The 21,783-nt window shown below is 37.0% G+C and overlaps 2 protein-coding genes across 12 annotated transcripts in view; one reads left to right on the top strand and one right to left on the bottom strand.

The window, feature by feature from the left end:
• The window catches only part of MRP (Multidrug-Resistance like Protein 1), a 46,110-nt gene extending 30,739 nt beyond the window's left edge, over positions 1 to 15,371 (top strand). For 8 of the 11 annotated variants that reach the window (XM_028319784.1, XM_028319785.1, XM_028319786.1 and 5 more), the window contains 9 exons: positions 2,585 to 2,808; positions 5,131 to 5,348; positions 5,703 to 5,901; positions 6,052 to 6,150; positions 7,135 to 7,337; positions 9,002 to 9,216; positions 9,843 to 10,009; positions 11,146 to 11,361; positions 12,931 to 15,371. In XM_028319784.1, coding sequence (XP_028175585.1) covers positions 2,585 to 2,808; positions 5,131 to 5,348; positions 5,703 to 5,901; positions 6,052 to 6,150; positions 7,135 to 7,337; positions 9,002 to 9,216; positions 9,843 to 10,009; positions 11,146 to 11,340 — 1,520 coding nt within the window. In that variant the 3' untranslated portion in view covers positions 11,341 to 11,361; positions 12,931 to 15,371. Of the gene's footprint in view, positions 1 to 2,584; positions 2,809 to 4,057; positions 4,279 to 5,130; positions 5,349 to 5,702; positions 5,902 to 6,051; positions 6,151 to 7,134; positions 7,338 to 9,001; positions 9,217 to 9,842; positions 10,010 to 11,145; positions 11,362 to 12,930 lie in introns of all 11 variants that reach the window. The other 3 variants (XM_028319787.1, XM_028319788.1, XM_028319783.1) reach the window with 1 other exon arrangement.
• Positions 15,372 to 19,703: 4,332 nt separating this feature from the next.
• LOC114363903 (uncharacterized) lies at positions 19,704 to 20,615 on the bottom strand. Its single transcript, XM_028319794.1, has 2 exons — positions 20,395 to 20,615; positions 19,704 to 20,306 (listed from the first exon to the last, which is right to left on the bottom strand). The coding sequence occupies exons 1-2, from the start codon at positions 20,437 to 20,439 to the stop codon at positions 19,842 to 19,844; spliced, it is 510 nt and encodes a 169-aa protein (XP_028175595.1). The 5' UTR covers positions 20,440 to 20,615; the 3' UTR covers positions 19,704 to 19,841.
• Between the last annotated feature and the right edge of the window lie 1,168 nt (positions 20,616 to 21,783).

Raw genomic sequence — 21,783 nt, 5'->3', positions numbered from 1 at the left:
TCTATAAAGTTTATTGAAGAAATGCGTATGGTTCAGTACATATTTTGTAATCATCCATAAGTTATACATACACGGATTCGTGCCTTTATCTTAGAATGGGTGGTATTCGGGAAAAAGTGGGTGTTGTTCAACTGACTACTTTGTATAATTTGGGATGAGATCGCATGATAATGGTTTATCATATTAACTTCGCTAAAGTCTGTCAATGAAACTATAGAATTTAAACAGACATTAATGAAGTTATTATTGTTGATAAATATGTAAATATTTTCCGCAGAACAATAACAACTGTAAAATATAAGAATGTTGCGTGTATTTATATATTTTTAAAATTTCTAAAATAAGTGGGACTACGTATTCGTAATTATGTACAAAACATTAATTTAATTAATAAAGAAACTAGATACACTCATTACAAAAACTTATTAGTTAAAAAAAACAGGAAATCTAATAAGTTTCGATTACAATATTTTTGGTCATCATTGAATTACTCATAAAAAATTTAACAGTGCTGTAGTTCCTTGTTTACCATTGAATGCTGTGTTACTTTTTGTTAAACATTGATTTCGCTGTTGTGAAAACAGATAAAAGGGTGTTATAAGACTGTTAAACTTTTTATGCATAATTCTAATTGTACAAAGTACATAATAATAATATATTGCAACTTACAAGACAATTAGAATCTATCCCCTGAGTTCTTGATTTGTATTATTATTGTAGACTATTTTACAATAATAATATACCCTTTCAAAATGCTTATTATATTTTTATTATCAAATAATGAATACATTATTTATATTTTCTTGTTTATTCATTTTGAATTGCAATCGATTGATTATTATGATTAATATGGTATTGAGGTATTACGATTATTTTTCTTGTTGCGATTAATATGCATGGTTTTCTTTGAATTAATTTCTTCTAACATTTCTTTAAATCTGCATGTATAATATTATCTTGTTTTTAACTATACTTTTGCCTCATGACTGTGCCCTATTCATAACACAAATAAATGTCGTGAAATAAACCGCCAGAATTTTAATATCGATATAAATTAAATTACACTAACACACAGAGGGATACAATATCGATTATAACTTACGTAAAATTCATTCGAGTAGAATTAAATTGGTATGGTAATAATAAAATCATCGAATACTTATTCCGAGGCGCATACGCATACAAATTGAATTGTTTCTCCGAGTGGAGTCTTAGCTTGAAATCTACAGATCCACCCGTAGTCCTTAATGTGGGAGAGGAGTTCACTTGAGCCTTAAGAAAAGAATATGGTTTGAAATAATGCAAACCAAAATCATACGCGAAGTCACAAAATTGGGTGGTATGGGTATTTCACGACATTTATACATTACTTACGCTTATGATTTTAATTATTTCCCGTATAGAGAAATCATAATGTAATATAACTAATGCATGTTGTGAATATAGCAAACGGGTTTTTTTGTATACATATTCAATTGGTTCGTTTTTATGTAATTGTTATTGTGCGTTTCATCGACCCTCGTGTGCATTATTGCTAAACTTCTTATTTAATAAATACAGTTAGACAAGGGCACAGAGTGAGCGATGTTGTTATTACACCACAGACATGCATTTAATAGATGAAGCAAGCATATTTTTTTGTATTCCCTTTTCCTCATTTTATTTAATCTTAAGTTTAAATTGTCACGGACGATATTTTGTTTTACCTCGTTTTAATACGAACGATTGTTAAAAAAACGTTTAAAATGTACCCCTGTATTGTTAAATTGTATCATATTGAACTCTGTGAGATTGTTGTGAAGTGATATTCCTTAAAGGAAAATATCTCGAGCATTAGATGTCACTTTTTTGGTTCGAGATGTATTTTTTTGTATCCGTTACCTAGTCATTAACCATCTAACCTATTTTACTTGTCAAATCAACGTCGTCTTACGCCTTGGAAACAGAACTCTAAAGCGGCGCGCTGTCAAAAGCGTGGTTGTCTCCGTTGAGTAGCTCGCGTACGGCCTGATCGCGGTCGCAGACGAGCCGGTACCATACAGTTAATATTCCTTCGGAATAGAGCAACAACCACGAGCTGTCAAACGAAACCGATTTTGGATGACACTGGATATCATTTGTGTGTCAGTGTCAGGATTATTTAAATTTTGTACAATATATCAGTCACTCAACTAGTCACCACGTTTCTGAAGCAATATTTCTCATAAACAAATACTAAAAATATCTCAAATTATCAGCGTGCCACTAAGTGCCTCTGAACTGTCAAATAGTTGCAAAAAAAAAAAGGTTCTGTTTGACGTGACGGCGACAGCATCACGCATCTCTTTTTATCACACAGTGTTGCTGCTAGTGACATCTCGCTCGCTCAGTTGTTTGTTGCTCTATTCCGCTAGGTATATTAACTTTATAACCGGTACGCATACCGGCGATCGCTAACGGCTACAGTACCTTCTATAGGCAGAGCAGCGATACTCTGCCCGGTGAAACTGGAACGCTCCTCAAGCTACCGCGCGCGTCCTCCAAAAGCTTGCGTCACCTAGCTAAAGGCATGGCTGTGTACTATACCGTGGCCGCTGGGGCGCAGTGGTGTCGGTGTCGGTGTCGTCGCTGGCGCTGTACCTGGGCACGCTGGAAGCGGCGCGCGCGCTGCACGCGGCGCTGCTGGGCGGCGTGCTGCGCGCGCCCTCCATCGGCTTCTTCGACTGCACGCCCGTCGGCCGCGTGCTCAACCGCTTCAGCAAGGATGTCGACGTGCTCGACAATGTGCTCCCGATGACGCTCAGGGGGTGGACCTCGTGCTTCTTCGCGGTATGCGAACGCGCCGCCCGATGTTTCGATGTGGCGCGGTTGCACTGTGCGGGAAATTGATTGAGACAGGGTCTAATTACAAAAAGTTAAACCCGGGACGAACACTGGTTTAAAACGACATTTCCAAACTGAAATGTCAATTTAAACTAGAGTTCAACTAGTCATTTTTTTTTTATTAAGGGGAATAGTGTTAACACGCACTTCAGTTAATTTTGTCATGGATCTCCCATACTTCGGTTGCGTGCTCGCGCTGTCCGATTTTCCCGCATAGTGTAACTGCGCCAATACGGGTGTAAAGAGCCTCGTATTCATTGGCCGATGAATGTTTCGCGTCTCCGTCGTTCGTCTACTAGTGAATACGTGGCTTAATGGTTCGATTGAAGTACTATGCTCACTACCATACCGTACTAGATTGCATCAGACAACGTACTCTTCAAAACGCCTACCATATTTTCGATTGTGCCTGCGTACTCGTTCTAGAACCGAAAATATAACGATAGCAACGCCTAAGGCGTAACGCTTTTGTATTATTTATACTGTCATGGCTTGGTATAGCGCAATGAGCAGTGTCCTTCAATTTTCTCCATTTTACACCTTTGTTTTGAAACATGTGCATTGTGCATATTTTACAGCCAGTGAAACGGCTTACTACTAATTACAAAAAATAAGTACCTATTCAGTTCAGACTTCAGACTATACACATGTACCATTCTACATTATTCAATCTAAATTTCATTTGAAATTGAAACTATGTATTTCATATTGTAAAGTATGCAAGTATCTAATGCATAATAAAAAAAAACCGCATCGACAAAGTTTTACTGCATACTAACAAAATATTAGGATTTCAAATACGTGCGATTTCGTTCAGGTACACGAATTTACTGACGTGGGATCAGTTTATGTTCAATAATCCCAAAAATACATAAATGTAGTGCAATTAGTTCTATCTAATTCTAATGCTTACTTATAGTGCTTAGAAGCCAATTTATACCCGGCGCTTAGAAACTATGTAAGGACTATGCATGATTTCTGTCTTCTATAGTGATTTCAATATGTAGTTGCCCTCAGTCCCTGCACTTTAACTCCCAGCACCAATGTAGTTCCGGTAGATAAATAGACACCGCTTTCACTCATCCCGGGTTCCGTTTAGGCTCGTAAATAATGTATTCATTATTAAGTCCCTGTAGGACTCCCACTAATGCCTACTAATCAATTAATAAACTAGTTTTCGTGGACGTTGTTACAGCCATAGCGTCGTTTTTTGCTGATTTAATGCCATATTTGGCGGGGTGGCGTGCGGCGAAGATAATCCATGCGGTCCTGTTGAACAATGTATTAAAGGCGCCGTTGCAATTCTTCGAAGTGACTCCCGTGGGCAGGATACTTTCTAGATTTTCTAAAGACATGGACGTTTTGGATACGTCACTTCCCTCTAACTTTGCCGACGTGATATTTTGCGCGTTCGAGGTAATCTCCCCGTAAAATAAATTTAATTAATATTTTATTTCACGGGTTATGTTTTGATGGGAATTTTTGTTACATTTCGTCTTATTTTTTTATGAAAACGTGTTCCAAATTCACTGGGGGTTTTACATGTTAATGCTTGATCTCTGTTCTTTCTTTTCATTGTGTGTTTTTTTCTTGGCTTCTTTAGTAATTTGAAGATTGTGTTTTTATGTCTTAATATTTTATGCTTTTACTGTTAATTTATTTATATTAATGAGCCTACATGTTAAAATATGTGACAAAACTATTTAAATATTTATTTATTTTCTATTTACTATATTACTCATGTGTAAATAACATTGTAAACTGATCCCAGGACGGTTTATCGGATAACAAAAGTGAAATTAAACGCAATACCTATGAGCAGTTGCTAACACTCATCAAATGTGTCGTTTTTGCACCACTGCTGCACTGGTGTGACTAATATACAAACATAGGTCTCCAGCCCATGTTTTTTACATAAAACGGCATAATAAATGCGTAAGTGGTTTTTTAACACATTTGATACAAAATATCAAAGCTAGAGTATGCATAACAAATATGTATCTATGCTTTTATTATAAAATCTCATTTAAATGTATTTGAATTAATATGGTATTGCTCTTGTTGATACGTGTATATTTTTTCTAAAAAAATCTATTTACTAAAGCGTATCGCATCTTAAAATGATGATGAATTACAGATTTTTAGTTACACAAGAATGCCGTACACTTAATAATATAAAAATAATCTTAACAAAATAAATTCAGCCAAACACTTACTAAACCTGAAGTGACAGCAAGACGCCATCTGATTTGAACTTACTGCGTATAGGTCCTCGGGACGTTGTTCGTGATCAGTTTCTCGACGCCCATTTTCCTGGCGGTGATCCTGCCGATCGGGGTGGTGTACTATATCATCCAGCGGTTCTACGTGGCCACCTCGCGGCAGCTCAAGCGCTTGGAGTCGGTCTCGCGGTCACCCATCTATTCGCACTTCGGAGAAAGCATCACCGGCGCTTCTACCATCCGCGCTTATGGAGTTACGAACAGGTAAGCGGTGTGCAGGGTGTAATGTTTTAATTCATGGTTATTCTCTTAACAAGAGAAATATGCACAGTTTTAAAAATGCTATTATTGCTTACGTTACCTAATAAGACAATAACTTTTAAAATTAAAACAAGTAACAGACAAAACGTTTATACTAACAGTAACCACCATGTAATTCTATGTGAACTTCAATAAAAAAATCGGCTCAAGAAAGTGATAGCCTAAAGTACAAGTGGTACAACTTATTGTGTACTCATACCGTTATCCACGGATTATAAGTAGTTAACGTGGAGCGCAAAAGAAGACTTAAGTTCGAAGTAAAAAAAATAGACTTACTCTCTCTATGGCATTGGACAGATTTATTGAAGAATCGGAGCGGGGAGTTGACCACAACCAGGCGTGCTACTACCCAAGCTGCATAGCCAACCGGTGGCTGGCCGTACGGCTGGAGATGATAGGAAACCTCATCATCTTCTTCTCTGCCATATTCGCCGTTCTAAACCGAGACGACACCAACCCTGGAATGGTGGGCCTTTCAGTCAGCTACGCTCTGCAGGTAATTCACAGATTTGAAATATAAATTGACTTCGTTATCGAGGCTAAAAAAAGTTTTGTTAAATTTTTTTCCAAAAAAACTAGTTTTGTTAAAACTTGTTTCTTATATGTAGAATAGTTACGTTAACATATTTATTTGCTTTTGTTGTAGATAACACAAACATTGAACTGGCTGGTGAGAATGACGTCTGAAGTAGAGACCAATATTGTCGCCGTTGAAAGAATAAAGGAGTATGCTGAAACTGAACAAGTAAGTCAAGAATTTGGAATTAAGTCTAGGCGCAGTCGGGCAGTTGATCAGTATGGGCATGTTTGGAAGTGCGTACATTACACCGATCTAATTTGGCCGATTCTTCATACAAATTAAAATCGGGCCCAACTAAGTATCGGCCAACTAAAAATCGGTGGTCTGCGCCTAGTCTCTAAGATTGTAACTTAACGTTTTGATAAAATTAACTGCCATATAAATATTCTTCTTTTGGATGTGTTGTAAAAATGACACTCATCTTAAGCCTTGGCGTGGACCACCGACTTTTAGTTGACCGATAGTTGGGTCGGGCTGTTACAAGTGCGCACATTACACCGATTTGTTATCGGTCGATTCTTCATACAAATTAGAATGGGGTCCAAAACTCCATCACGAACTTTTTTGTGACGTGCCAAAATTTTAGTACAAAAAGCAAAAGACAATGCCGGAAATTGGCGTCTTTGTTTTTTCGCGCGGCCATCGACCAAACTTTATTTTTTGATTACAAAATAGTGTAATAAACCAAACTTACTATGGCATGTTATACCTCTAAACTCAGTCTGAACTGAGTTACAAGCATTAGAAGTTTGATGATTTACATACTAGATTTGCTTTTTGCGCGCAAGTTTTGTAAGAAATTGCAACTAAATAGTAACATTGTACGTATAAACAAACAATACCATCCATTAAAGGCTCCAGACATCAGTGTGGAGTAGAATCAGCGCAGTAAAAAAATAGCGCAATATTTTGTTGCAATTTCTTACAAAACTTGCGCGCAAAAAGCAAATCTAGTATGTAAATCATCAAACTTCTAACGCTCGTAACTCAGTTCAGACTGAATTTAGAGGTATACATGTCATAGTAAGTTTGGTTTATTACACTATTTTGTAATCAAAAAACAAAGATTGGTCGATGGCCGCGCGAAAAAAAAAAGACGCCACCTTCCATACAAAATCTGGCATTGCCATTTAATACCTGTGTCATAAGGAAGCGGCGTGGAATCTCCCCAACGGGCCGGGTTCTACGTGGCCCGAGACGGGCGCGCTGACGCTGCAGCAGCTGACAGTCGGCTACCGCGCGGGCGAGCCGGCGCTGCGTGACATCACGTGCGCCGTGGCGCCGCGCGACAAGCTCGGCATCGTCGGCCGCACCGGCGCCGGCAAGTCCACGCTCACGCTCGGGCTGTTCAGGTGAGTTTGGGCGAATGTTCGCGAAGAAAAAACCTTTTTTTTTTTTGCAAGATCGGGAGCAATTCCATCGCCCCGGACATTATTACATTGGTTACCCCCTAATGGTGGGAAAATGGTGTGCCCATTGAAGCGGAGAAAGCTGATCACAGCTATAAGCAACGTCAGTCCCAAAGAAAAAAAGGGCAATATAGGAACTTTCGTGGCTTGAGACGGGCGCGCTGACGCTACAGCAGCTGACACTCGGCTACCGCGCAGGCGAGCCGGCGCTGCGCGACATCGCGCGACAAGCTCGGCATCGTCACGGTAATAATATCATACAGTATTAACTTCATATAAACAGACGAAACAAGAACTTTCTTTCGAAATTCAAATCTCGGTATGCGCTCGGTATGCAAAAGTCGGGGGTGTCGCGAATGTGCCGAATAGACGTCGGTGGCCAAGTGTTAAAAATGACAAAACTGATTGAATTTGACTGACCGTCATTTACGGTCAAATTGGTCAAAAACTAGTCAAATTGTCATTTTCAGTCAGTTTGATTTGAAATGTAAATTATATTGTATTAAACCAGCTTTTGCCCACGACTTCGCTCGCCCGAAATTAACGTAACAGATTATTATGATTATTAAAGTTTCAAAATTATTTAAGTAGTTTTAAATAAATTAAATCTACTAAATCACAAAACAACACACATTTTTAACCTATTCCATTCACAAACGATTTTCTTTGTCTAACTAAATAAAAAAATACAATCACAAAACTAGATAGAAATTCTAAGTGGGCAGATGTAATTAAACTGGGTACTGTAGGTGGGCAGCCCTATCGCATGTTGTCATACTGTGACGTACCGCGCGACTGTTGACATTTATTTCAAAAATATGGCCGAGTTGGAATACTGTATAGATAGTATTACCGTGGCATCGTCGGCCGCACCGGCGCCGGCAAGTCCACGCTCACGCTCGGACTGTTCAGGTTAGTGAAGGAAAAAATCACCTTTTTGCCAGATCAAGAGCATTTCCATTATTACCTGTTGGAGGAAAATGGGTTGCCCATTAAAGCCGAGAAAGCGAGCGGCTATCAACAACGTCAGTCCAAAAGAAGAAAGCACTTTTTGCAAGATAGTGAGAATTTCCATTTCCCCCAACATGCTTACTTCTAGTGAGAGACAATGAAAACTTCCGTTTCGTGGCCGGCGAGGCTACTCCGATAATCGTTATCCAAAGTTTGGAATGTTGCCATCTCTCTCATGTAAAACGAGATATCAGCATAAGCGAAGACCCGAAACTACAAAAACAGTGTTTAGGAGTAGCTCTGCGGAAACGACTGCGCTGGACTACTGCGTGGGCGAATCGGCTCTACGAGACATCACATGCGCCGTGGCCTCTCACGACAACCCTTTCGTTCGTTTGTTCGTTTCAGCCGAAAGACAAAGGCCTCCCCCAAGGATTTCCACAAAGACCGGTCCTGCGCCGCTTGCATCCAGGTACCTCCCGTCGCCGGACAACCCTTAGTAAATAGTTTATCTAGCTCCAAATCTCACACGATAATCGTTAAACTTCTTCTTCTAAGAAGAAGAAGATCGTTAAACTGACTACAAGATGACTGTCCAATCCTGCGACCGACAATTCTACCAATCATAACCTACAATAAATCTATTTCACCAACAGGATAGTGGAAGCGATGAAGGGCAAGATCGAGATAGACGGCATCGACATCGCGTCCATCGGGCTGCACCAGCTGCGCTCGCGCATCACCATCATCCCGCAGGACCCCGTGCTGTTCTCGGGCACGCTGCGCATGAACCTCGACCCCTTCGAGGCCTACTCCGACGACGATATCTGGCGCTCGCTTGAGCATGCTCACTTGAAGAACTTCGTTAAAGGTAACGCGTTGCAGGCAGTCTAGAAAATTATTCCCCCTTTTTGATATCAACTTTACGAGTATACATGGGATTAGTAATCTTAATTGTAAAATATAATAGTTACACTAGATCTAGCTCATAAATCAGTCAGTACCTGAGATATGGGAGTGGGAGGAAAGTGACATATATGACGTGACGATAGAGCATACAAATCTGAAACCTCGCTGATGTTTGATGTTTAAAAATCGCTCTCCTGTGCCGCTCCCATATCTCAGGCATTGACACAGTTCATCTAGACGTAGCCTTACCTGCGTGAAATTCAGTTCGACACAGTACAGTGGCAGTCATATTACTGTTCTGAAAAAAAACTCCCAGGCATACCAAATTACTGGTATACATAGCCAGTAGGGTATATCTGTTGACTGTTTACTATAGCACCACCAGCTCTGTTTAGTTTCTCAGCTAAGATCAGCTTGCTAGAGAACCAAATGCTGACTTGCATCATCTTACTTTAACAGTAGCTATAACCATAGCCGGTGTTTTTGTATGGAGTTTGACAGACTTTTGTCAGTAAGATGCTGCAATCCAGCCTAAGTAAGTGACCTATTATTGTTTGTCGAATAATAAACCGGTGTTGTTTCGGCCAGGTCTGACGGCGGGTCTCCGGCACGAGATCGCGGAGGGCGGCGAGAATCTGTCCGTCGGGCAGCGGCAGCTGGTGTGCCTGGCGCGCGCGCTGCTGCGCAAGACGCCGCTGCTCGTGCTCGACGAGGCCACCGCCGCCGTCGACCTCGAGACCGACGAGCTCATACAGGTGCGCACTCGGATTGTTACACTTTGCATCCACGTATACAGGGTGGAATTTTGTAATGCCACCTGGAAGGAAAGTACTCTTAATATTGTAGATAGAAAAATTTTCTCAAAGAAAACATTCCTTTATTTTTGATAAGAAATAGAGCTGCATTCAAAGATTTCCAAAAATTTGCTTGCCACACCCGGGAATTGAACCAACTAAAATCTGTTAAAAATTACACCCTGTATTTTTATTGCATCGATCGTTAGGATCAATTATAAGGATGAAATCTCTTTAACAAACTTGATAAATCAAATGAAAGGAAATCCATAAAATCTTAAATTATTTTAATCATGGACAGAAAATTGTATAGCTAGTATGGTAGTGAATTTTCGATAAAAAATCGAAAATCTATGAGTGCAGTTCTCTTTCTTTTCAAAAATAAAGGAATGTTTTCTTTCAGTAAAATTTTCTATCTGCAGTATTAAGAGTACTTTCCCTCCAGGTGGCATTACAAAATTCCACCCTGTATAATTAAGCGATTTTGTGAAAAATATTATTGGCAGGTAGCTAATAGCTCATAAGATAGGCCCCCTTAATTAATGTTTATTGTCCACGGACAATTATGCACCACGTGCCTATCTTTTTCATAAATGTTACTAAACCTTTGTTTGTCACCTGTCATCCGCTTTGCAACGAAGGGAAGTCGAACCTTAACTTCGAACTCCTCCTATGTTCTGATTAATTTCGTTGCGGGTCCAATGACAGTTTAACTTTCCCCCGGGACAAACTTGACCTTCACTGATTGGTTTTCATTGGCGGTCAAGCTGTAGATCCTGGCTACACAGGAGTTGCAGTGGTGAGAAAGAGAGGTGGGAATAGTCCCGTATCCACGTATATAGCAGGGGGGGCGGAGTGGCACGGCCATAATAGTCTGGTGCTGTTGGGCTACTGATTTGATGATAGTTGATAGTACTAACTCATGAGCTATGATTATTACCGGACCCCATGACATGGCATATCAGGGGCCGTGCTCCCCTTGAAAAAAATCCCTCAAAAGATACGTCAATGTCAATTTATTGCAATGAAAATTCGGTCGAGTAAATATTATGCATATGTTTGTTATAATAGAGTTAACAACCGCTCTTTATCCTCAGAAAACGATCCGCTCCGAGTTCGCGTCATGCACGGTGCTCACCATCGCGCACCGGCTGAACACCATCATGGACTCCACCAAGGTCATGGTGCTGGACCGCGGCCAGCTCGTGGAGTACGCGCCGCCGCAGCAGCTGTTACAAGACAAGAACAGCATCTTCTACGGCATGGCCAAGGACGCCGGCCTCGTCAACTGACCGCTGAGCGATTAATTACAGGTAGGAAATCGCAAAATTCCTATTACTAGTTTTTCTAAAGTCCGGTCGCCGAGCACAGAATTTCGTCCAATGACTCCAAGTTACCCATCCTTATCGCTCGCGCGTAATTATATTGCTACACTACGACAAGAACAGCATCTTCTACGGCAGTCTTTCCCAAAGTGGGCGATAACGCCCCCTTGTGGGCGCTGCAGGCTTAAAGGGGGGCGGTAAGAGACCCAGAAAAAAATCGGGACGTTGTGTAGAGGCTTGGGAGGCATCATCTACTAGGAGGACTCTTAGACACCGACTGAGCTCGACTCTTGAATACAAAAATGGGGGGCGCTAAAAAATAATTTATTCTCAAAGTGGGCAGTAGACTAAATAAGTTTGGGAACCGCTGTTCTACGGCATAGCCGAGGCCGCCGGCCTCGTCAAACTGACCGCGCGCGAGCGGATCATCATAGGTGAGCACGAAATATCCTACTATAGGTCGCGCAGCAAGAGTTGAAGCGATCAACACTAGCAAAGATTTGCATCGGTATTCAAATATTTTGTCGGTGCCAGTATGTATTTACCTCAACTTTCGTTGCAAGACATAATATTATAAACTAGCCGACTTGGCTAACTTCATGTCGCCATATTTACCTGTCCTGGTGGAAATGTGTTTCGGCGATTCATTTTTGTTTGTGCAGACACAGTATATATATGAGCTAAAGCAGTACGAAAACTTAGCCCTTTCGGCGATTTAAATACCTACACTTCAACTGAGTGTTAGGGTTGGCACTCTTAACCTTTATAAAATTAATAAGGTTCTTACTTACTTATTTATTAAAACGTTTATTTAGGTTTTTTAATTATCAAATACCTAATGGAATAAATTAATTGACTAAGTAGTTAACAAAAAAATAAAACGTTAATTAGGTTCTATAATGATCGAATACATAATCGAATAAATTGATTAAGTACTATTAGAGGCCGGTAGAAGATCTTTTCCATGGAGGTATTAGCACCATGATCTATTCTCATCAATAAAATACCGGATACAAGTTACTTTCACATACCTATTGCCTCATTTTAAATACAGTTCATCACTTAGTTCAAAAGCGTGCGGAGCAAATTACTTTATCAAATAGAACATATAAATTGTTTAAAAGCGTAATTACAGTGCATGCAATAAAATTATTATTAAAAACACAACGCGCGCGACACTCGCGACGGATGGACTGCGAGGTTCGCTTAGAGCTCGTGTAAAGCGTGCGTCTGTGTGCGTGAGTCTGATTTCGAGCGTTTGTATGAAGCTTCCGTACTGTTTGATTTATCTACTGTGGTGCAGATGTGATAGAATATATGTACAATGTACATACGTCCATTGGGTGTAAGCGTGATTGGTCCATTGGTGAAAAAAATTAAAATTTGCGATTGATCCGATAGCATTTTCGTTAAGGGATTTTTCCGACAGTTATGTTGGATCAATTTCATATTGGACCAATTACGACTAAACGAGCCTTGGGAAGAATGGGAGGGGTCTATGCGCTGGCTACGTAATAGGGACCCATATTTATTTATTGAATTATTATTTATTTCCAGGGCCAGCATTGGTGCCGCCCGCTACAGGACAAGAACAGCGTCCCTTATGGTTCGGCCCGTGCCGCCAACGTCGTCAATTGATTGCCCAAATAGTTTGAATAAATTGACATAATGATGCTTCCACTCTTTCAAAATATGAGAGTGAATTACTTACTTTCCAATTCTCACAAATATTTTAAATTTTCAAACTTCGATCCTGCAATGGGCGAATGTAATAAATAAACCTACCTCAAATATTAATTTGGAATATTTAACTATTATAAATGATCGGATCGTTTTATATTGTTGAAAATAATGGAAGGAATAACGATTTTACATGTTATTTCGGTTTTGTAAAATATAAGAGTGGTGTGCGTGATAGTGACTTTTCTCACGGGTGTTTTTGCACTAATATTTTGTATATTTACTACTCCAAAGTAGTAGTACTCATTTTGTTGCTTGTGGTGTGGAGACCAGTCCAGTGATAGTGATAATGTTAGTTGAAAAACCGGAAGGTTTTATCTTTGAATATTTTACTGATTTACTATTATTTATTTCGGTATTTCGAACTAAACCAACCTTATTGTAGCTGCCAATTGAAATATGTGTTATTTATATCTCAATTATCGAAAATAAAGATACTTATATAACTTTAAACTATGTACTTGTGATATTAATATTGTGGACTTTTTAGGTAATTGAGAAACAAATAATACACACATAAAAATAACTCGAAACGTACTTAAGTTGTAGGTAGATCTGAATGAATAGTGTTTTGTTATTACACGGTATACCGACTACCATGTTAGAAATCAAGTTACCAACCACATAGTGGAAAGAATAATAAGTGCCAGAATGCGTTATATCGACGTGTCTATATAAAACGCAAATAGCAATGCAAGTACATGGGTTAATCCTATCAGATCAGACATCATTCCTGTTGTTAAGGTAAATAATTTACCACATTTGAATAATTTGGTTTGGTGTGCTTATTCAAGGTCTTTTAGTACAAAATCTCGAGAAAAACATTCACAAAACGCGTACCCTCAAGCATATTTATTCTTTCCACTGTGCTAACTCAATGCCATGCTCTTTACGAAATTTACTCGTATTTACGTTTAACCCTGAATTATGCTAATTTATTAGCTGGAAGATTGTTAAAGTATAATTATCACTGCATTTATTAAACAGCGTACATATACGTAGGTACATAGTTACCGCATGAATATTGCGTGCCTAAATATTATTTTTCCATTAGAAGTAATAGTTAAATATTCAATTCAAAAACCTACATTACCGAATATCGATTCGTTATGATTATTGTTAAAACTTCTTTATAAAGTAATAAACAGATTTATTTGAGATTATGAAATGTACTTACACTTTATATTAGTAATAATTGCAATTTATTGAATTTATAGATGTTACGTCACTGTTAGATTCATATTTTATCAATATGTTTATTGAATAAAACATTTTGGTGATAAACTATTCTAATTAAATATTTATTCATCTGGCTCTTTTCAAACACAAAAGTATCAATGGTAAGTAGGAAGGTACTTAATACAATTTGATAAGATACTTAAAAGAATTAGATTTGCATTAAAATAAAAAAATACAGCACATCAGACTAAACATTTTTAATGCAATATGGCACCTATTACTATAATATAATAAGGTGCACAGTGTTTTGCTTGATGTGCCGGCGTCTGTACGTGCTAACAAGATTTCTAGATAGACAATACAGTCGCCAGCTTATGATCCAACCACAATGTAACGAAATTCAATTGACTCTAAATAAGTTCAAATCCATTGGGTAAGTCATTCTGCTCTTTTGCTGACTGTATTTAAAACTGTAATCACACTTGGGTGCTATTATTCAATGTCATAGAAATAATACTTATTGAAATAACACGTTTATTTTCCATGTTTTATCAATGGTTCAGTAGGCCCATCGGTATACTACGTTTTTGTTATTACTTAATTGAACAAATGAATATCAGAATAGTTAGAGAACCTATTATTGTTGTCATTGTTCAAAAGGTTATTCTTCATTTCTCATTCAATGTAAATACATTACGAGTATGTACATAATAATTGTAGTGTGAGTAATATTAGTAAAATTCGAATATAGTTGTTTAATTGTGTACTTATAAATCACTCTTTGTGCCTATTGAACTAAGATAACAATATGATAATGTGTACTTAGTAGTTTAATTATGGATTTTTAAGACAAGTTAACTAAACACCACAGTCAAGTCGCATTAAAATTGAAAACTGAACTCGTAGGAAACAGCAAAGAAAATGAATGTAGCATTTATGTATCTTAACCAGGCTATGCTTACTGTACTTGACCAGAATAAGATAAGCATAAAGGTATATTATTGACTTTGCCGCACTGGCTACCATGGACACTGGCTACATATTCAGACGTCATCTCGTACAGTGCTAATAGGAATATAGCTTTAAACAGATCAGCGCTAAACTACAAGGCATTATACATAGTCTAGTAGGTACTGAAGGTTAACCCGTCAGGATTTTCTTCTGGCGCGGCGTGCTAATAGGTACTGAAAATTCGTTAATTATTATAGTAAATAGTTGTTGATTGTTCAGTGACCGATAATTGTTTTTTTTAAATTGTAAGTAGCTAATACGATGTTGAAGCCTATATAAGTGTAGTTATTAATTGAACTTCTTTACCATATCTTAATAAGCCAACCTGCCTGCAATAATTTTATTTTATACAATGAATAGTGCCGCCGCACGGTGGGCTGATATTAGAGCTTCATAGACTTAGCGTCGCTCAAAAATCAAGTGCCGAATTTTGAAAAAATAAATATGCCAATGTGTTCCTTTACCAAAAAGGAATATTTTATTTTATGTAACGTTTCTTGATAAAGTCATTATTTAATAAGTTATTGACAATTTCCTTTTTTTTTGTATGGAGCTCAACATTTATTTTTATTTTATTCGTTATTCTTAAGCTTTCTTAAGAAATTGACTTTTGTATTATGTAATGCAACCTGACAAATACCTAGTTTCTTCAAATATGAGAAATAATAAAAAGCAACATTACTTTACCCGATGTGGGTAGATGTCATCATTTTATATGTACAAATCACATAAATGTTACATTCTTAAATAGTTTTATTATATATTTTTTTGGATGATTTTTTAGGTTCTTTAATTTGTTCCAAATGCACATACTTAAATACTATAAGAAACGTCTATAAAATTTACCTTTACAGTTATTTTAATATCCTCACTGTGTAGATTTTTAAAATATTTGTTTAGATAATCTAAGGGCGTAAAGGACAAATTATTTAGACTTGGGTATGAAAATGTAAGGTTGTATAGGACAATAGATATACTACATGTACATTATACGCCCAAAAATTTGTGTTTACTTGTTCTTTACTACCATGGTAACTGTACTAAAAAATCAAATGGTATTTACATCCCAATTTTCGGGATGAATTCTGTTTAGCCTATCAAATATGATGGGTCGTAAAGGCACTTTTTTTGAGAATTTCGACAAACTAAATATACAGATCGATAGAGAATTAAATTCTGAGTAAAACTGTATAAATAACTCATTTTCGGTATTTTGTCCTTTACGACCTTTGAGCCCAGAGGTATCGATATGTACAATGTACATACGTCCATTGGGTGTAAGCGTGATTGGTCCATTGGTGAAAAAAATTAAAGGACAATGTTCGTTCTCCATACATTGTTCGCCGTTAGATCAACAGTGCCGAAATAATACTTTCTAGGTTCTAAATGACACAAATCTTTATGTAAGAACAATTATTCCTGGCGGACCAATTCTATAAACTTATTGATAGCAATATTGTTATCATAACCTCTTACTTACTAGTATTGTATTATATTATTTTATGCACATCGATTTGGGAGATGTTCTGTATTGTAGTTGTCGCAGAAAAATTGTATTATAATATTGGACGGGTTTTGGAAATAGCTCGGCGTTCCACTTTTATGATTTACTTACTTACATTTTGCACGTAAATAAATAACATGAATCCTATGTTTACTTTCCACTCTTGACATTTAACACGTGACTTACCAAACTAACTATCTCCATGGTTACCGTCTTAGTCTATGCATGACTAGGGATTGAACAACTTTTAATTGAATATTATTAACAATTCTCGATAATTATTATCGATTGAAAAATATTCGGTATTTGAATCGAAAGATATATTCAATTTTATCAATATCAAAATATTCAATTTTAATAATAAAATAAATTCAAAAGGCGGTGATCCTCAGCACGGCACGCATTGTCCGGAGGTTCCTCAGCCTGTGACCCTGACCACCGGTAGCTTGGGCCCTGCTCCGCTACCAGCGGATTAACTATTTTTAAGAATTTTTTTTATAATGTATATTTAGTTTTTTTATAATTTACATTGTAAAAAAAATATTAAAAATAAGAAGGAAATTAAATAAATATTATTTAGGTACTACCACCTATGAAATGTTCTAAAAATTGCCTGGAGCGCTCCCCCAAAGAAAACTTAAGAATAACGAATAAAATAAAAATAAATGTTGAGCTCCATACAAAAAAAAAGTAAATTGTCAATAACTTATTAAATAATAACTTTATCAAGAAACGTTACATAACATAAAATATTCCTTTTTGGTAAAGGAACACATTGGCATATTTATTTTTTCAAAATTCGGCACTTGATTTTTGAGCGACGCTAAGTCTATGAAGCTCTAATATCAGCCCACCGTGCGCCGTCCTCCTACATCAATACTTCACGCATGTAAAATAAATAATATACTTAATGAATGATATTGTCTTGCCTGCATTTTGAAGTGTTCAATTGTAGTTAATTTTGTTCTGTTCACATTTTGACTTGCACATTTACTTAGTTTTATGGATGTAGTCTTATATATTAATGTTTTTTTATTTCTTACCACGTGACATGGTCTTAAGGATTAAGTATTTTATCATTTATGAATACCTAAAAAATATAATAACAGAGTAAATTTCGTAATAAAGTACTTGTATGAATTTTATTTGTTTTTGTACTCAAAAGCTTACCAACTACTGTGCAGTAAAACTGAAAAATGAATGCTCTGCCTCACTTTATAGATATCTTGTGATTCGCACTAACTTTCGATCAACCGCGAACACGCGATCGGATTTCGGAAGTACCCATGGGCAACGCAAGGTGAAACCGAAATGAACTGCGTGTTTACCACTGATTCGTTGAATTTCGCGAATAATGTAACTGCGCCATTACAGTATTTAAATCCCTTCGCTCGGTCGTTTTTTTTTGTGCCCCCATTTTGCATGTCGTCCACTAGGATCCCCGAATGGGTAGTGGGTACCGAAGATGATAGTACTCATTCATAAGCTGGTACAACATACCAATCTCGGGCTCGGGCCAGGCTCCCCCTTAAAAAAACACCCTAGAATACCCTAGATATGCCAATGATTAAGGGATTTGAGTTGGTTTTAGTTGTTCTTTATGGAATTTCTAAGAAATTTTATTGCTTGGACTAATTAGACAACTATAAAAAAACTTACATTAGTTTTGTTAATAAATACTTTAATTAACTTAAATCTAAAAATTTAATATTATGTACACTTATGTAACTTAACATTATACATTTTTTCAAAATTCTTGAAAACTTCAAAGGCCAATGGGCAAAATGGTACCCGGCTCCAATAGATATGTGTCTAGTATCGTTTGAAAGGTCTTACCAAGATGAACAACTTTTACTATGACCACCAGCCTCAGATCTGGTTGTGTACGAAGATATACATACTTTTTTGCAGAATGGTACCCGGCTCCAATAGTTATGTTTGTAGTGTCATTTGAAAGGTCTTACCAAGACGAACAACATTTACTATGGCCACCAGCCTCAGATCTGGTTGCGTTCGAAGATAAAGATACTTTTTGTGTAACCTAAGTATCATACAGTATGAAGGGGGACGCGCTCGGGGCAGGGCACCGACGAGATGATCGGACGCGGTGAGGAAGACGGTGGGCGGGAGTTTGCATCGTGCGGTCCACACAGCTTATGACCGCAGTCTGTGGAGGAACACTATCTGTGGTCGCGATCGTCTTGACAAAAGTCTGATGATATATAAAAAAAACTGTTGTTTTTTGTATGTGCACAAATAAAACTAAATAAATATTTGGAGAAATTTTAAGTTATTTTGATAACTATTCACGTAACGTTTTGACGTTACGTAATTAGTGAATTGTTTGTTTCAGACTTAAGGTAAGCATCCTAATTGTAAGCATATTAACTAATATTAATCAATTTTTTTTTATAAAAACAATAAATTTATTTCATTCCCAAAATATTTAATAAAATATAGGCAGAACCAAGAGGAATTCACTAGTCAAGAACCAAAAATAAACCAAAACGGACAATGGTAACTATTTTACCACCAACATCTAACAATTTGTAGTCATCAATGGATAATGGTAAATTATTTACCACCCAAAAAACTACCCCTTCCCCTATTTTTTTATAAATTTTGATCAAAAATATGAAATAAGCGACCCACAATTACCCAAAATCCACTTCAACTTTGTAAAAAAAATGCATACCAGCTCGCGTTTGAATAAGGGTTAAATACTTTAATTAACTTAAATCTCAAAATTAAAAATATGTACCTACTTATGACTTAACATTATACATTTTTTCAAAATACCTGAAAACTTTCAAAATTTTGAGACAAAAAAATACTGAAACCAACAGAATATTAAGTTTTGTTTATTGAGGTATGCTGTTCAATGAACTTTCATACACAATTCATAATGTTGGCAGCTGAGACTGAGAATGTTAATCAGATTATTATTTATTATTGAACAATGTTTAAATATATCTTATTAAAAACTGATTTAGTCTCATTATTGCAATGAACATATAAATATCAATCCAAAACATTAAGGTGGACTTTCTTTCAGAGAAGTTTCCAGGTTTTTTATTAATCTAGTTAACACATCCTTGTCCATTTCACAAAGATTCTGCTTTCGCTGACTATTACAGTTAACAGTTGACAATACCAATTGTATTATAGGATATCTTATGACCTTAGATTCACTTGTGCCTAGTACAAGCTTCACAAACCAATCAAAGTCCATACAAACATCACCGTAGGAACTATTGTAATGTGTAATGATGGAACGAAATAACTCTGACTTTGTTTCTTTTAATAGCGTAACAAACTTTGAAGCTCTATCTTGACAGTAATTACCATCGAGTATACGGTCAGATACTTCATCAATATTAAAATTGGCTTTAATCAAGGATGTTCGTAAATCTTCTTTGGCAGCTTCTATTACATTTGCTATCTCAGGACTTACTGAGTGTCTTGATGCATGGTTTTTTCGCAACAACTCCTCTAGAACCTGAAATGGTCAGTTAATTTAGGTAAGTAGTATCATGAAATTTAAGTATTATAAAGAGTTTAGCAAAATAATAACAGCGTAGTCTTACCAAATCAAAAGTATCATTATCGTCCAATTTCAAGATTGAATCCATAGCGATATAATTTTTTTTTTAGAAAATACGCAGAAATCTCGTCCTCTATCCTACTTTATCCGAGGAGAACAGCCCCTAAGAATAAATAAATAACACAAAAAACACGTCTTGATAAGTTTGTTGTACTTGTACACACACAGTTCGCCTGTCAAACAACAAAATCCCTGTCAGGGTGAAGAAACTTCCTTCCATACAACGNACTAGCTTTCCGCCCGCGGCTTCGCCCGCGTGGAATTTTGTCTGTCACAGAAAAACTTTATCGCGCGCGTCCCTGTTTCAAAAACCGGGATAGAAACTATCCTATGTTCTTTCCCGGGACTCAAACTATCTCTATGCCAAATTTCATCAAAATCGGTTGCGAGGTTTAAGCGGGAAAGCGTAACAGACAGACAGACAGACAGAGTTACTTTCGCATTTATAATATTAGTTGGGATTTAAAATCTAATTCTACTGGCCTATAATGCCGCCAAATGAACCGTATCTCGCGCGTGATTTTATTGTTTCTATTTGTTGCTATTTTTTGTTAATTTAATAATTTTTCGATGTGAAATTGCAAAACATGTGACGTCACACTAGGGAGGGGGGGGGGTCTCAGAAATGTGACCACCTGTGACAAGGACGGGGGAGGGGTCAAAAAATCATGAAATTCGTGTGACGTACTTTATGGATGGCCCCTAATAAGTACTTACATTATACACATGACTTGAACAGATAGAGAAAAATGGTGAAAAATACAAATATTATTTATTATTATAGTATACTAGCTTTCCGCCCGCGGCTTCGCCCGCGTGGAATTTTGTCTGTCACAGAAAAACTTTATCGCGCGCGTCCCTGTTTCAAATCGGGATAAAAACTATCCTATGTTCTTTCCCGGGACTCAAACTATCTCTATGCCAAATTTCATCAAAATCGGTTGCGAGGTTTAAGCGGGAAAGCGTAACAGACAGACAGACAGACAGAGTTACTTTCGCATTTATAATATTAGTTGGGTTGGGATATTAAGNACATTTTTGCCCATCATCCTTTTGAGACAAAAAAATACTGAGACCAACAGAATATTGAGTTTTGTTTATTGAGGTAAGTATGCTGTTCAATGAACTTTCATACAAAATTCATAATGTTGGCAGATAAAGAACTATGAACTGAGAATGTTATCCTGTGAATCAGATTATTATTTATTATTGAACAATGTTTAAATATATCTTATTAAAAACTGATTTAGTCTCATTATTGCAATGAACAAATAAATATCAATCCAAAACATTAAGGTGGACTTTCTTTCAGAGAAGTTTCCAGGTTTTTTATTAATCTAGTTAATACATCCTTGTCCATTTCACAAAGTTT

The sequence above is a fragment of the Ostrinia furnacalis genome, unplaced genomic scaffold (genome assembly GCF_004193835.3).
Source record: "Ostrinia furnacalis isolate ACB-3 unplaced genomic scaffold, ASM419383v2 OfSCF7332, whole genome shotgun sequence".
NCBI lineage: Eukaryota > Metazoa > Arthropoda > Insecta > Lepidoptera > Crambidae > Ostrinia > Ostrinia furnacalis.
This window is presented reverse-complemented; position numbering and strand designations above follow the sequence as displayed.

Coding starts and splice junctions, on each gene's coding strand:
- LOC114363903 (XM_028319794.1), bottom strand. CDS start 20,439: ATGGATTCAATCTTGAAATTGGACGATAATGATACTTTTGATTTG. Junction 20,307..20,394: donor ATAATGATACTTTTGATTTG/GTAAGACTACGC, acceptor TGACCATTTCAG/GTTCTAGAGGAGTTGTTGCG.